Source organism: Lissotriton vulgaris, chromosome 1_1 (assembly GCF_964263255.1).
Source record: "Lissotriton vulgaris chromosome 1_1, aLisVul1.2, whole genome shotgun sequence".
In the NCBI taxonomy this organism is placed as follows: Eukaryota; Metazoa; Chordata; class Amphibia; order Caudata; family Salamandridae; genus Lissotriton; species Lissotriton vulgaris.
In genome coordinates this window covers 734,549,735-734,562,287 of record NC_141685.1, presented here as the reverse complement: position 1 = coordinate 734,562,287, position 12,553 = coordinate 734,549,735, and the positions used below count along the sequence as shown (strand labels likewise).

The following is a 12,553-nucleotide window of genomic DNA, read 5'->3' as shown; positions in this document are numbered from 1 at the left end:
ATAATGGGAGCTTAGGTGTGACTAGGTGAGCCATCACTGGCAGGATATGAGTGAGGAGCTGGACCTAACCTCACTCACACCTGAATAGACTGTGTCCTGTCTCCACACAAAGGGCCTGACAACCCTGCATTGTTTCTTCAGCCAGCTTGGAGCCAGGATTGGGCAGGTAGGAAATTCCCTGCACTTCAAAGACAATGTCTAGAAGCGTTTCCCACCTTCCAGAGCTAGGGCACCAGGGTATAAAAAGTGGGCCTCAGACATCAACTCTTCAGTACACTTTTGGAGCTTTGGCTACTCTGCCGGGAAGAAGGGCTGCTGTAAGAATGTCACTCAGCTGGACTGCACTTTGCTGGACTCTTGCTTTGCTGCGCCGACCTGCTGTCCTCTTACCTGGGCGAGGAGGACTGGACCTGCATCTCTTGAACCCAGAGCGACTCCAAGGGCTAGTTGGCTGGCATCCTAATCTGAAGCCTCAGGGACATAACAGGCCTCCAACCCCCTGCATCTGCACCTGAACTCTACCATCTGTGAGTCTACCCTCCCATGTGGTTCCACCCCAGCCATGGACCCTTGGAAGTGGGCCTAAGGTGTTTGCCAGGCCCTGTGGATCCAGCAGAAACTGACGCATCTCTACTGCTGAGCGGCACATCGCTCAGCAGAACTGAAGCATTTGCGCTGCTGCGTGGATTGGACCAGTTGCAAATACTCGCATCTCCGCTGCAGCCCGCATCACCTTCAGAACCGCCACTGTCTAATGCATCTTCGGCACAGGTCCATGCATCTCTCTATGACGGCAGCATTGATGACGATGCCAGACTCCGCATTGCAGCCTCACAGCTCTTCAGAATCAATGGATTGTACCGACTGCGTACAGCATCCCCCACTCTGGACTTCTCATTCGAAGTCCCATCAGCGGGATCTTCACGGACAATGCAATATGACTTCACACTGCGGTCTCGCCGCAGTTTGGCACTGATGCATCGCTTCAGCTGCGCAGAGCATCTTCGATGCAAATCCTTGCCATGCCCCAAACCAGGATTTAAGGTACTTTATTCAGTGGGCATAACTGGGTCCTGTAGCCTGCTAGCGCTCCATCGTGGTTGGCCTAAAAGTGTGACTTTGTTCCTTCTAAACCTGTTGTGGGCTCCTTTTGTGCGGTGTTTTTGCTTTTTTACTGTTTGAAGTATTGCATAATTACTTTACACATTGCCTCTGAGTTAAACCTGACTGCTCTGTGCCAAGCTGTCAAGAAGGAGATCACTGGTTAATTTGATGTTTCGCTGATGGCTTACAGTGACTAGGATTGTGGTTGCTGCTGAAGAGGGCTCCCCAAGTTAGCCATAAACCTAATTTCTAACAGATTGTAAATACTCTTATTTTTATATCTCAAGGTATATTCCAGGGTATTTATTTCTTTATAAAATGAAAAGAAGTGATCTAAAATATAATTATCCCTCAAATGGGACTTCTCTATCATTTATTACTGATTTTATTTTGTACGTTCTTATCTATTCTTTAAATAATTTGCTAATAGTTTCCCTGATTTATTTTGACTACCACCATACCTAGAGTTTTCAAATAACAAATAGAAAGGTGCATTTTCAGTAGAAATCTTATTAAAATGTTTTCGCTTTCACTGGTTCATTTAACAAATCCCCTGATTTCGATTGAGAACATATTCAGTTTTTTTTTAATGTTGCTAAGATGCTTACTTAATTCTTTCTCTTTCCACCTGAATATTAAATATAAATACATATGCAGCTGTTTTAAAGGAGTCCCCAAAAATAGGTAAAGAGGTATCCTGAGAAGTATTGAGATTAAAATGTTTGTCTACAAATTGTTGAAATTTTACATCAAATAAACAGTCACTCAATCAATCAATGCATTATTAAAGCTCCACCTTTTCGGATGAGGGTGATAAGGGTCTAAATGAAAATCTATAATTACAGGAGCATCCTCTGATATGATAATACTACCAATTCCCACATTAAGCAGTGTTTGACTTTAACTTTAATTCATGAATAGATAATCAGTTTTGAGACTGTGAATGGGGTGGCAGGGAAAATACAGTATACTCTCTTATATCAGGATTAGATTGATGCCATGCATAAAGAATGAAAGAAACTAGAACAAAGATGGTACAAGTTATACAAATGACTACTGAAAGACATGCCCATGTGTATAACATGCTGAGGGGACGGAGGGATAATAAAGGAGATAGATGGTGCATCTTCACTCCTTACAACTAAGACACTGTACATATAAGGATTGTTAGACCTGGCACATTGGCATGGGTCTCCCTTCCATTTTTGCTGTTGCCTCATGTGGTTTTGCTGGTGTTAGATGCTTTGGGCACTGTGCCACTGCTGCCCAGTGCCACAGTGCAAGTGCTCCCTATTGTAAATTGATGTATGAATTAGTAGTTCCATGAATGGCTGATTTGGTTTACTGGTCAGACCCTAGTACAGTGCACCGAGTGTGCCCAGGGCTTGTAAACCAAATGCTGCTAGTGGACTTGCAGCACTGGTTGTGCCACCCACAGAAGCAGCCTGTAAAAGTGTGTCTCAGGTCTGCCATTGCAGAGCCTGTGTGCAGTTTGGTACTGCCATGCTGACCGGGCAAGTGCACCCACTTGCTAGTCCCTAAACCTTCCCTTTTCTTCATATCAGACACCCCTATGGTAGACCCAAGGGCAGGGTGCATTGTGAGTATAAGTTAGGACATGCCCTGGTGTGTGTGGCATGTCCTAATAGTGAATTACAGCCATTTTCGTTTTTCACTATTGCAAGGCTACCTGTTCCACATAGGCAAGAATGGGCAGTTAGATTATTACATTTTATAATCCTAACTGACTCAGGGAACATGGTAGAAATGTGAGTTGAGTATGCCTGAATGTCTGTGTTTGAAAATACCACTTTTAGAAAGTAGGTATTTTCTTGTCTAACTATCCAAGCCTGCCTCTGCTAGTTTGTGTATTCCTTGTCTGGAGTTTGAGTGACAGGGCTGGGGGATTTCAGGAGACAGGGTGAAAGTCAGCCCAGTGGTGAATAGAGAGATCTGCATCTAGATGGGAGGGAGGAATTACACCTGGGACATGAATGCTGGCTCCACCTCCTTTGGTGTGTCTGATGTCTCTGCCCTGCACTGTGAAAAGAGAGAAGGAGTCATGTCAACAGAGTGCTCCAGGGCCGTGCCTTTCCTCCACAATGCTGGCTCCACCTCCTGTGGGGCGTCTGATGTTTCTGCCCTGCACTGTGAAAGGAAGGAAGGAGTCATGTAAACAGTGCTCCAGAAGTGGTTTGGACTCAGCAAAAGCCCCTCTGCAGTCAGAGGACAAAGGATTTTTGGGGTATAAGTATTGGGACCCTGGTCCCAAAAAATTAGATCACTTTTGGACAACAAGAAGAAACCTTTGCTAAGGAGAGGAACCTGAAGAAACTGAGCAGAGACTATCCCTAAGCTGAAGTGCTGCTTGGGGGATTGGCCTGCAGTGGTTGCCTGACTGCCAAAGAAAGGAACTTTGTGTGCTTTATTTAAACTTGTGAAGGATCTCCAAGGGCTTGAGAAAAGAGCTTGCCTCCTGCTGAAGTCTCCCCAGAGTTCTTTGGAAGTGCCTGCTGCTGTTTTGGGCCTTCTGTGGGACTGCGTGTCGCAAGGAGCTGGACGCACGACTCAAGAGGGAGAAGCGTGTCGCCATCACAGCCGCTGCCGTCTCATCGTGGATGTCACTGCTGTAGCTGATGCATTGCACCGCATCTCAAGAAACGTCACGCAACCCCGAAGAAGCGAGTTGCTGTCGCAGCCGCTGCAGTCGCATCGTGATTATCGCCGCTGTAGCTGTCGCATTGCACCACATCCCAAGAAGCGCCTCGCATCCGCGGAGAAGCGTGCCGCCGTCGGAGCTGTTGTCGTCGCATCACTGAACAAGGGTGTCGACGCTGCAGTTATCGCATCGAGCGGAAGCGTCTCGCATCGTCAGAGAAGAGTGTCGCCGCCAAAGCCGCTGTCGTCGCATCACTGAACAAGGGCGTCCCCGCTGCAGCTCATGCATCGAGTCGAGAATTTTCACAACATCGGAGAAGCGTGCCGCATCAGGAAGAACTTTTTATTTCTTTGTACCGGATCTTTGCCTCATCATCATCACTGCAACACTTTCATTGTGAAAGCGTGACGCATCATAAGGTACATTTACTCAAAGTGTCGCATTTTAAGAACTAATGAGAACTATGCTAAAACTACGATTTTAAGCATAGTATTGTGGATTTTTGTAGTTTGTGGTCTTGTGTTAAATCTATATAAAGAATACTTAATTTTGATATAAAACCTGTATGGTGTCCATCTGTAATGTTGTCACTTGGTTACTGTATGTGTTCACAAATGCTTTACACACTGCCTCTGAGATATGCCTGTCTGCTCGTGCCAAGCTACCAAGGGGGTGAGCAGGGCTATTTTAGGAGTGGATCCCCGTACCCTGAATAGACACAAGGGTCCTTATTTGTCACAAGTACCTACCTGTGCCAACTAGAGACACCCAAATCTAACAAGGATAATATAGGAAAAATATTGAACACAAAGGAAACACACCTGTGCAAAGAAAGAAAAGTTGTTAATTAAACTGACATGCAATAGTTGTAAACAACAAATAAATGGCTATAGTTATGTTAACAGTACACCTAAGTATAAGGTATCGCCAACTCATCTCTACGATCATAAAGACATTTTCTGAGCTTTGCATGGTTTTCATAAGTAATAGTCTTATCCAAATCTGGGATTAAGAGCGTCTAGTTGTGTTCCTAAATCCAAGAATTGTTTCAACCTATCATCCATCACCATGACTACATCCTGGGAAAAGATTTCTGTTCAGGGGTGTGGAATTTAATAAAATATCTACTTGTCCATGTGGCAGGTTGCTTCACAACTCTACTGGTCCTGTAACATAATCCACTTGTCACTTTTGTGCCTTGCAATACGGCAACAAATTATGGCAGCAATCTCATTATATAAGATCTCTGATATAGTCTCTCTGATTATGCCAGGCTCATACCATAGTAGGGGTTAAATACTAGCCATTCCCTTATGTTGCCATGTTTCCGCAGATCTACTTACTGAAGTTAGTGGTAAGCAATAGTGCCAGGGTTGGAATGCCCTTTTGAGTCGGTGCAAACCTACTAGCTTGCATGTTTTAAGGATTTTCACCAACTCTTCTCTAATCTTTTCCCATACTGAGAAAAATTGGAACTTATCTCCTGACCATGGCAGATGTGAAACTTCTTCCAGGGCTGCGAAAAAAAGTGGTTGGAGGGAAAGTGAACTTGAAACACTCAGATTTGGCATGAGCAAATCTACACATGCACATTTGCTCATGCTAGAATGTAGTTCACAAATATTTTCTAGGAATACTATTTCATATCCTACTTCTTTAACTTTTTGTGAATTTATGACAGTTGCATATCTGCACTTAATAAAAGGACATATACCATGCATGCACTTTTGAGACTTTCTTAAATAATTGGACCTCTAATTAGGTCTGGCGCTAACCATGGCCTTTTGCGTTTGTTAAAATTCTGTCTCTCTCTCTGTCTATCAGCTGGCTTAACTGTGAGTGACAGCATTCTCCTCTTTCATAAGGTGCATTTCGGCACACAAAGTAGTTTTGTTCAGTTCCAGGAACTACTGTGACAATGTGTGCTTTTTGAGGCCAAAAACTATTTTTGCTTTTGGCAATGTTTGGTATAATGGTGAGGACCCGGCAGCTCCCACACAAATTTGTTTTTACAAAAACCATGCCAGACATTGATAAAATCAAAACGCTGACCATCAATTTCAGACTGCTGGCTTTGCCAATGCATGTTTATTTTTATGTGTCCCACAATGTTATTGAAACTGGTTACACTGGTTTTCCATTATGAATATCTGTGGGATTTACTAACATACATCAACACATTTTACTAAATGATGTTGCAAACAAATGGTACTTAAAATCTTACAGTAGTTTAGCCAAATGTTTTTTTCCTACTTGCAGTTTTTTGTGAACATTTCATTTTGAAAGCAAAGACTCCTCAAGCTTACTTTCAAGCCTCTGCAAATATTTACATCTAATCAGAGAGTATTCTGGGAGCATTATACATAGCCTCATATTGCTAAACTTTGAAAACGTGTTTACACATTTTTATTCTGGAAACACTGTCAGTAGTACAGTCTGAGCTTACAACATTTACTTAGATCGCTCACCCTAATAATAAAGGTTTTGCATTAATGAACCATAAATATAAGTTTGAACAGCATTAACACACAGACACAAATATTTCCTTAACTGCAGACATTGCTCTTCCCTGATCAATAATTTGTTACTGTAAACTGTCAGCCAAAGAGTTTGTGCTGTAAGGGGTTAGGCCTACTTGTCCCAAGGACAAAATACATATTAAAACTTGTTGCCCTTGACCCCAAACAACATGTCCTGGCTTCGGGCTATAGGAATTCCACATCCATGTCTGTTTTTTTACTAGACTATGTCATCTACTTTTCGGTTATGCTGTATTGTGAACTTTAAGGTGATCAGGATGTTCTAAAAAACAGAATTATAATTTCTCAGGATCTGGTGTCTGTCCCTGGGCCAAGTCTGTGAGCTATGTAATGTAAATGTAAATGTATTGCGACTTATATAGCGCACGTATCGCCCGAAGGCATCAAGGCGCTTGCCTTGGGAAACCGTCCTGGCTTTTTCCCTGTGAGATAACCCTTACTGGGCATCCCCAAGGTGAAAGCCAGGCATCCCGCAGCGGGTGGGCCGCCGTAGTGGAGATTAAGCAAGCTATTGCCCAGAGTTGCAGCGTGGGACCCCATGATTAGAGTAGGCACCGAGGCGAGAATTATCGGGTCCGTGGACATTTTTAGGCTCAGGACCCTGCCGCGTCGGGAATTGAACCCTGGTCCCGGGCCAGACCTCTGCATCAGGTGAGCTCTAATCAGTGAGCCACACTCCTCCAGCTATTTGTATGTTAGGAGGAGGGAAGCTGATAAATCCAAAATGTTTTGAATCAAATAGTTTCAAAAAGCCAGTGTAGTTATTGCATTCTCTACCTCTATAAATTCAGGGGCACAGTTGTTGCATACTAGAGCACCCATCACTCACATGTTCACAATTTGTCCCCCCTACCACAACTTTATGTAGCTGTTTTGTCTCTGGCCCATGACCACATCACTGTCTGTGACTCGGATTCGCACAGATTCGGTCTCTCCAGTTGTATTGTCCATCAGGGTTTGTAGAAGGTATTGTACCACTGGTGCTCAGATATCCTTTGATGCATGAGTTCAGAGGCAGAAGTAATTTGTAATTTTCCAATTATAGTATGCTATGTCACATAGCCAATTCTTGCTTTTTGGCCCCTGACCTCAACCCCATTTAATGGCCATCCATGCTTGGCAAGTACTAGCAACAGTGAAGTCTGTTTCCTATTCACTACAGGGAGGCGTTAACGTGGCCCAGTAACACAACTAAAGGGGTGAGCCCTACTAGCACTCCAATTATATTAGCTATACTTTGTCCTACCTCCTTCCTCGAGGTCTGCACTTCTGGGCAGAAAGTCACCAGTTGTTGTAATACATCTTTGGCATCTTGCCCTATCAATGAGGCCTAGCTTATGCAGTTTGTCAGGTGTGTAGGAATTTAAAATGTATAAATCAGAGCTTATAGTTTAGGGAGAGCTCTCCATTCTAAGTGCAGCAAAATTCGTATTGTGCGTCTGGGGGTCTTGGTTTGTAAATCCTCTTCCCACTTCTGTTATGCTGATGATGATGGTGTCCAGGTCTCGTCCTGACTGAAGCAGTATATGCGTAACAATCTCTGCAATCTCTTATTAGTTTCTTCCGTGTACAGTTTCAGTGCTCTGATTTACTCCTGAAAAATGTAATTTAACACCAAATTAGAGAATTTGACCATAGATGGTGGGCCTTTCTTTTGTCTTTTATTAATTGTTTCTCTGACAGACGCTTTGTTAGCAGCAAAGATTTGAGAAATCACCAAATTCACACAGTCTAACTTCTGAGTAGCTTTGTCCCCCTAGTTTTTTGAAGGGATCGCTAGATTTGGAGACTTGCGATTGTCAATATTGCTAGTCAGTTATATATAAAACAACCAGAATGCACACCAGGGTTTAGATATTCCTCAAGTGATAACGGTGAAGAAAAGTCACAGATAATGTGTTATCATACTGCTTGAAGAAAAACTCCTAAAAGAATGTGATAAGGCAAAATAAGTGTTGCATAAGTATCTTGACAAAAAGGTTTTCAATCACTCATTAAGTTTGAGACTCCATGTTAAAAGTGCTGTATTATTGCTCTATTATTAGTCAGAAAGGCAAACGTTGTATTAGTAATTATCCATTTAAAGATTTATTAATGTCCTTTTTTGAGCAGTGAATTGAAATATTGAACATTCAGCAGTAACATCTTAAGTACAAACCACAGTAGTTCAAAATAGAATTTCTTAGAAAGATGTTTGCCAAACAAGTACAATGAAAATGGCAGCTAAGCTCTTGACTGGAATGACAACTGTATTTTAAGGATTTGGGAGTAAGCTATTTAAGTACAAATGCAGTTTGTGCATTCATGGTGTTCACATGGAGCATTAAATGAGTCAAAAATCTGCATCAAATATAACTGAACAGTCATAGTCTTTGCGAGCACAAGGAGAAAGATTCACTGGTATTAAAGTGCATTGTCTTGAAATTGGTCGCATATAAAAATCTAGGATCCCTTACCAACACCTGATTAGGAGGAATTCATTGTTCTTGCTGGAATGCGAGTCATGCTTTCCTAATAAAAGTTATTGATGTCACAGAGCTCGTCATTTTGCGTGGCGTTCAGATCACTCCTCTAACTAGAAGTACTTTGTGTGCAGGTGTACTCCTAGTTTGAAGAGCAGAATGCACTAACTCACAGTGACGTTGACAAATGAGTAAAGTGGGCTGACCCTTTGATCCATGTTGTGTGCTGTAGTGGGTGGAAAACTTTTTAATGACCGAATAGATCATTGGATAAAGAGGGCTACCTGAAAGCCGTATAAATGAGTATATTCTACCTATAATTTTAGTCAAATCAGAGGATGTTGACTAACACCAGACACAACAGTGTTTGCAGCACATACACCTACAAGTACAAGATACCTTAGTCACCAAGGGTGCTATAACATGATGAATTGTACCATCCATGTAGCGTTCTCATGCATTTGCCAACAAACCTTTAGAGATCTGCTCTAAGGCTTACTTTCAAGGAGAAAAGGAGCAAAGCTAGCATTTATTGGAAGTGTTTCCTTTAATGACATTTGTACAACGGCAACTTGATCTTCACTTCATACATTTAGTAAACATTATTATGTAAAGGTTCAAGCACAAAGAGAAGTTCTAGAAGGTTTGAAGTATTAAAACATTTGTTAGGCACTGCTCATCCTTCAATCCTCCACAGGGGTAAAATATCACTATGAAATCAATGCAGTGAAGCCCGAAAGTCCAATCTTGGACTATAAAATAATCATGATGTACTTAGAATGTCCTCTCACTGATACTATAAGTGGAAAGAGAAGCTGAAAGTGGTAGTGCATTGTGTGTTAAGAATCAAGGTCACAGAAGAATCAAACTAGCTCCACCTGTGGTCTGCAGTCAAATAGAAAACTTTTATTTCAAAGGATATTTCTGGATGCAAGCACTAGACGCAGAGTAAATGAATTTCAAGTGTTAGCTGTAAAACTGTTGTTACAGGAAACTAAATTTATTCTACACTTTGCCATAAATAGATATTTGGAAGCAGATACACGCTTCCCAGAATTCTTAGCTTGCTATTTCTGAGGAATGATCCCTTCATCTGGATATGAACTCAAGATATGCAGGGCAGTAAAAGATATTTTATATAAAAAAAGATCATTTTGGTAGGTTTGTCATGATGCTGGAATTTTAGATAAAAATGTTTAAACAGTCTGCAGGGAAGACCAGGGTAACTGCAATTGTTTGAAGGTGCTCCTCTACATAATATCTAAGAATTTTGCTGGCCCTGAGTGAATATTCACTATGAAATTTCACATTTACAGGGTGCAGGTTTTGGCAATGGAGGAAGCCTCATGAGGAGTTTCCAGCAAAAGTGTAAAATATTAACTTTGTAAAAAGGTCAACACTAAGACTATGCGTGTACTCCTTCACTGCCAGCAGCTGAATGATTAAAGAACAAATGATTTGGTGAAGAAATACGAGTTAACATACTGGATTGACACTTTAATAGAAGTAGAGACATTGCTTTGTTTGAATGTTATGGAGGTTTTTAAAATATATATTTGAGAAAAGTTTGTTAATATTTTGTGTTGTATTGTGTTTCATTTTCTTTTTTATTTTGTTCTCTATATTTTGTGATGTTTTGATGTTTTTTATAAAGCAGAATGAAGTAGATAATAATAATAAAAAAGTATATGACTATATATAAAAATAAAGTGTTTGCACCTAAAGCCAGAATGATAACTACTTTGTTATGTTCATCCACAGAATATTCTATGTGTCACATGACTCTCAGGATCTTAAGATTTTTAGCTACATTGCCAGAGACGGGTCAAGCAATATCTTCAGATGCAATGTCTTCAAGTCGAAAAAGAAGGTATTATGATGTTCCATAATCCAAAGTGATTTGCTATGACTTGCCATTTTTCTGTGTCTTCTATTGTACCTTTCTATGTTGTTAAAGCTCAAGCAATGTACATGTACCGGTTGTATGGAGCGTACTCTTTTTTTAAGCTTCTTTAGCTGATCTAAATGCGGGGCAATTGAAAACTATCCAAAAGTAAGGTTACCACACAACTTCATGTGCTCAAGGAACCAATACTCCAGTTCAGCTTCTCCTTCTGCAGACAACTCTACTGTAGAACTATAGTTCAATTGATTTCACACACCCATTGTCAAAGGTTACAGGTTACAGTTAGTAAAAATAATAAAATTTAAATGAGCAATTCACTGCAAAAAACCAAAGGTTACAGAGACGTAGTAGTTAGGAAATACAATTTAAAAAACCTTAGAAATTCCCTGAAATAAAAAGGTTACAGGAATGTTATAGTTAGGAATTAGAATTTTTAAAAACCTTATAGATTCACTGAAGAAACCAAAGGTAAAAAGGACATTATAGTTAGGCTCAGATTTCACACATACAAAACCATGGAAATTCAGCAGTTAGTTACCTGAGCTAACTATAACTAAAGCCCATGCAATGTGCTTCTTATGAACTCACATATTACATCACTCATGATATGGTCAGTGACATCACTGATGACATCTCAAATGACATCTTCCACAGAACCACTCATACCCCATAGAGCATCTCATACACCCACTTCCACACAACCACTCACATGCCCATTCATAGACCCATACAAGCACTCACCTACTCACTGATCCATAGAGCCATTCACCCATACAGCCACTCACCCAACCACTAACTCACCCATACAGCTACTCATGCACCTACTCACTGACCAATCTAGCCACTCACACATCCAGTCATGCAGACACTTACACACCCACTCATACATCCATACAGCCACTCACACACTGAGTCATTCACCCATGCAGCTACTCACACACCTACTCACTCACCCATAGTCACTCACACACCCACTCACTTACTTCTACATATACTAACACATGTACCCACTCACCCCTCAGTCACTGACACAAGCAGACACTCACCCACTGTCACATTTACACACTCACCCATACAGTCACTCACACATCCACTCACTCATCTATATATCCTCTGACATACCCAATCAATCACCCAATCAGCCACTCACACACCAATTCAGCCACTCATTCACACATACACCCACTCACACAGCTGTAGAACCACTCAGACATGTACTCACACATGAATACACACAAACAGCCACTCATATAATATTTGTTAGAAGTAATATCACTCATTAGTAGTACACCTAGTATACAATGTTAATTTTTTGTAGTAGCTTAGTATATATGTTTAACACTCATAAACTCTTGCAGTACACTCACTGGATGATGTCATTTGAGATGCCATCAGTGATGTCACTAACCATGTCATGAGTGATATGTGAGGTCATAAGCAGTGCATTGCTGGGACGTAAGTTATAATTAGCTCGGGTAACTATAACTGCTGAATTTCTATGGTTTTGTTCGAGTGAAATCTGAGCCTATTTGGAGCTTGCAGGTCATCAATACAACATAAGAGTCCAAAAGAAGCGCACACTCAGGCAGTCACAGTGCAGTACAGGATTAATCAGTCCAGTTATGCGTTTTGACTGCGAACAGTGTGTGCTCAAGACTGTTTGCAGTCGAAACGCGTACCCAGATTGATTAAACCTGCACTGCACTATGATTTCTTGAGTGTGCGCTTCTTTAGAACTCTTTGGTGTGATATATATACAGAGGGGTTGGTCCCACCCTGTGACGAGTTGGCAAAGGAATGGGTACAGGCTGCCGGCAGGCGGTCACAGAGAAATTGAGTCTGTGTGTGTGTGTATGTGTGTGTATGTGTGTGTATATATATA

At 41.4% G+C, this 12,553-nt stretch overlaps 1 protein-coding gene across 3 annotated transcripts in view; it reads left to right on the top strand.

Moving 5' to 3' along the window:
* The window catches only part of NOS1AP (nitric oxide synthase 1 adaptor protein), a 1,090,707-nt gene that overhangs the window by 704,286 nt on the left and 373,868 nt on the right, over window positions 1-12,553 (top strand). For all 3 annotated transcript variants that reach the window (XM_086955405.1, XM_086955396.1, XM_086955412.1), the window contains exon 5: window positions 10,527-10,635. In XM_086955405.1, coding sequence (XP_086811531.1) covers window positions 10,527-10,635 — 109 coding nt within the window. The remainder of the gene's footprint in view (window positions 1-10,526; window positions 10,636-12,553) is intronic.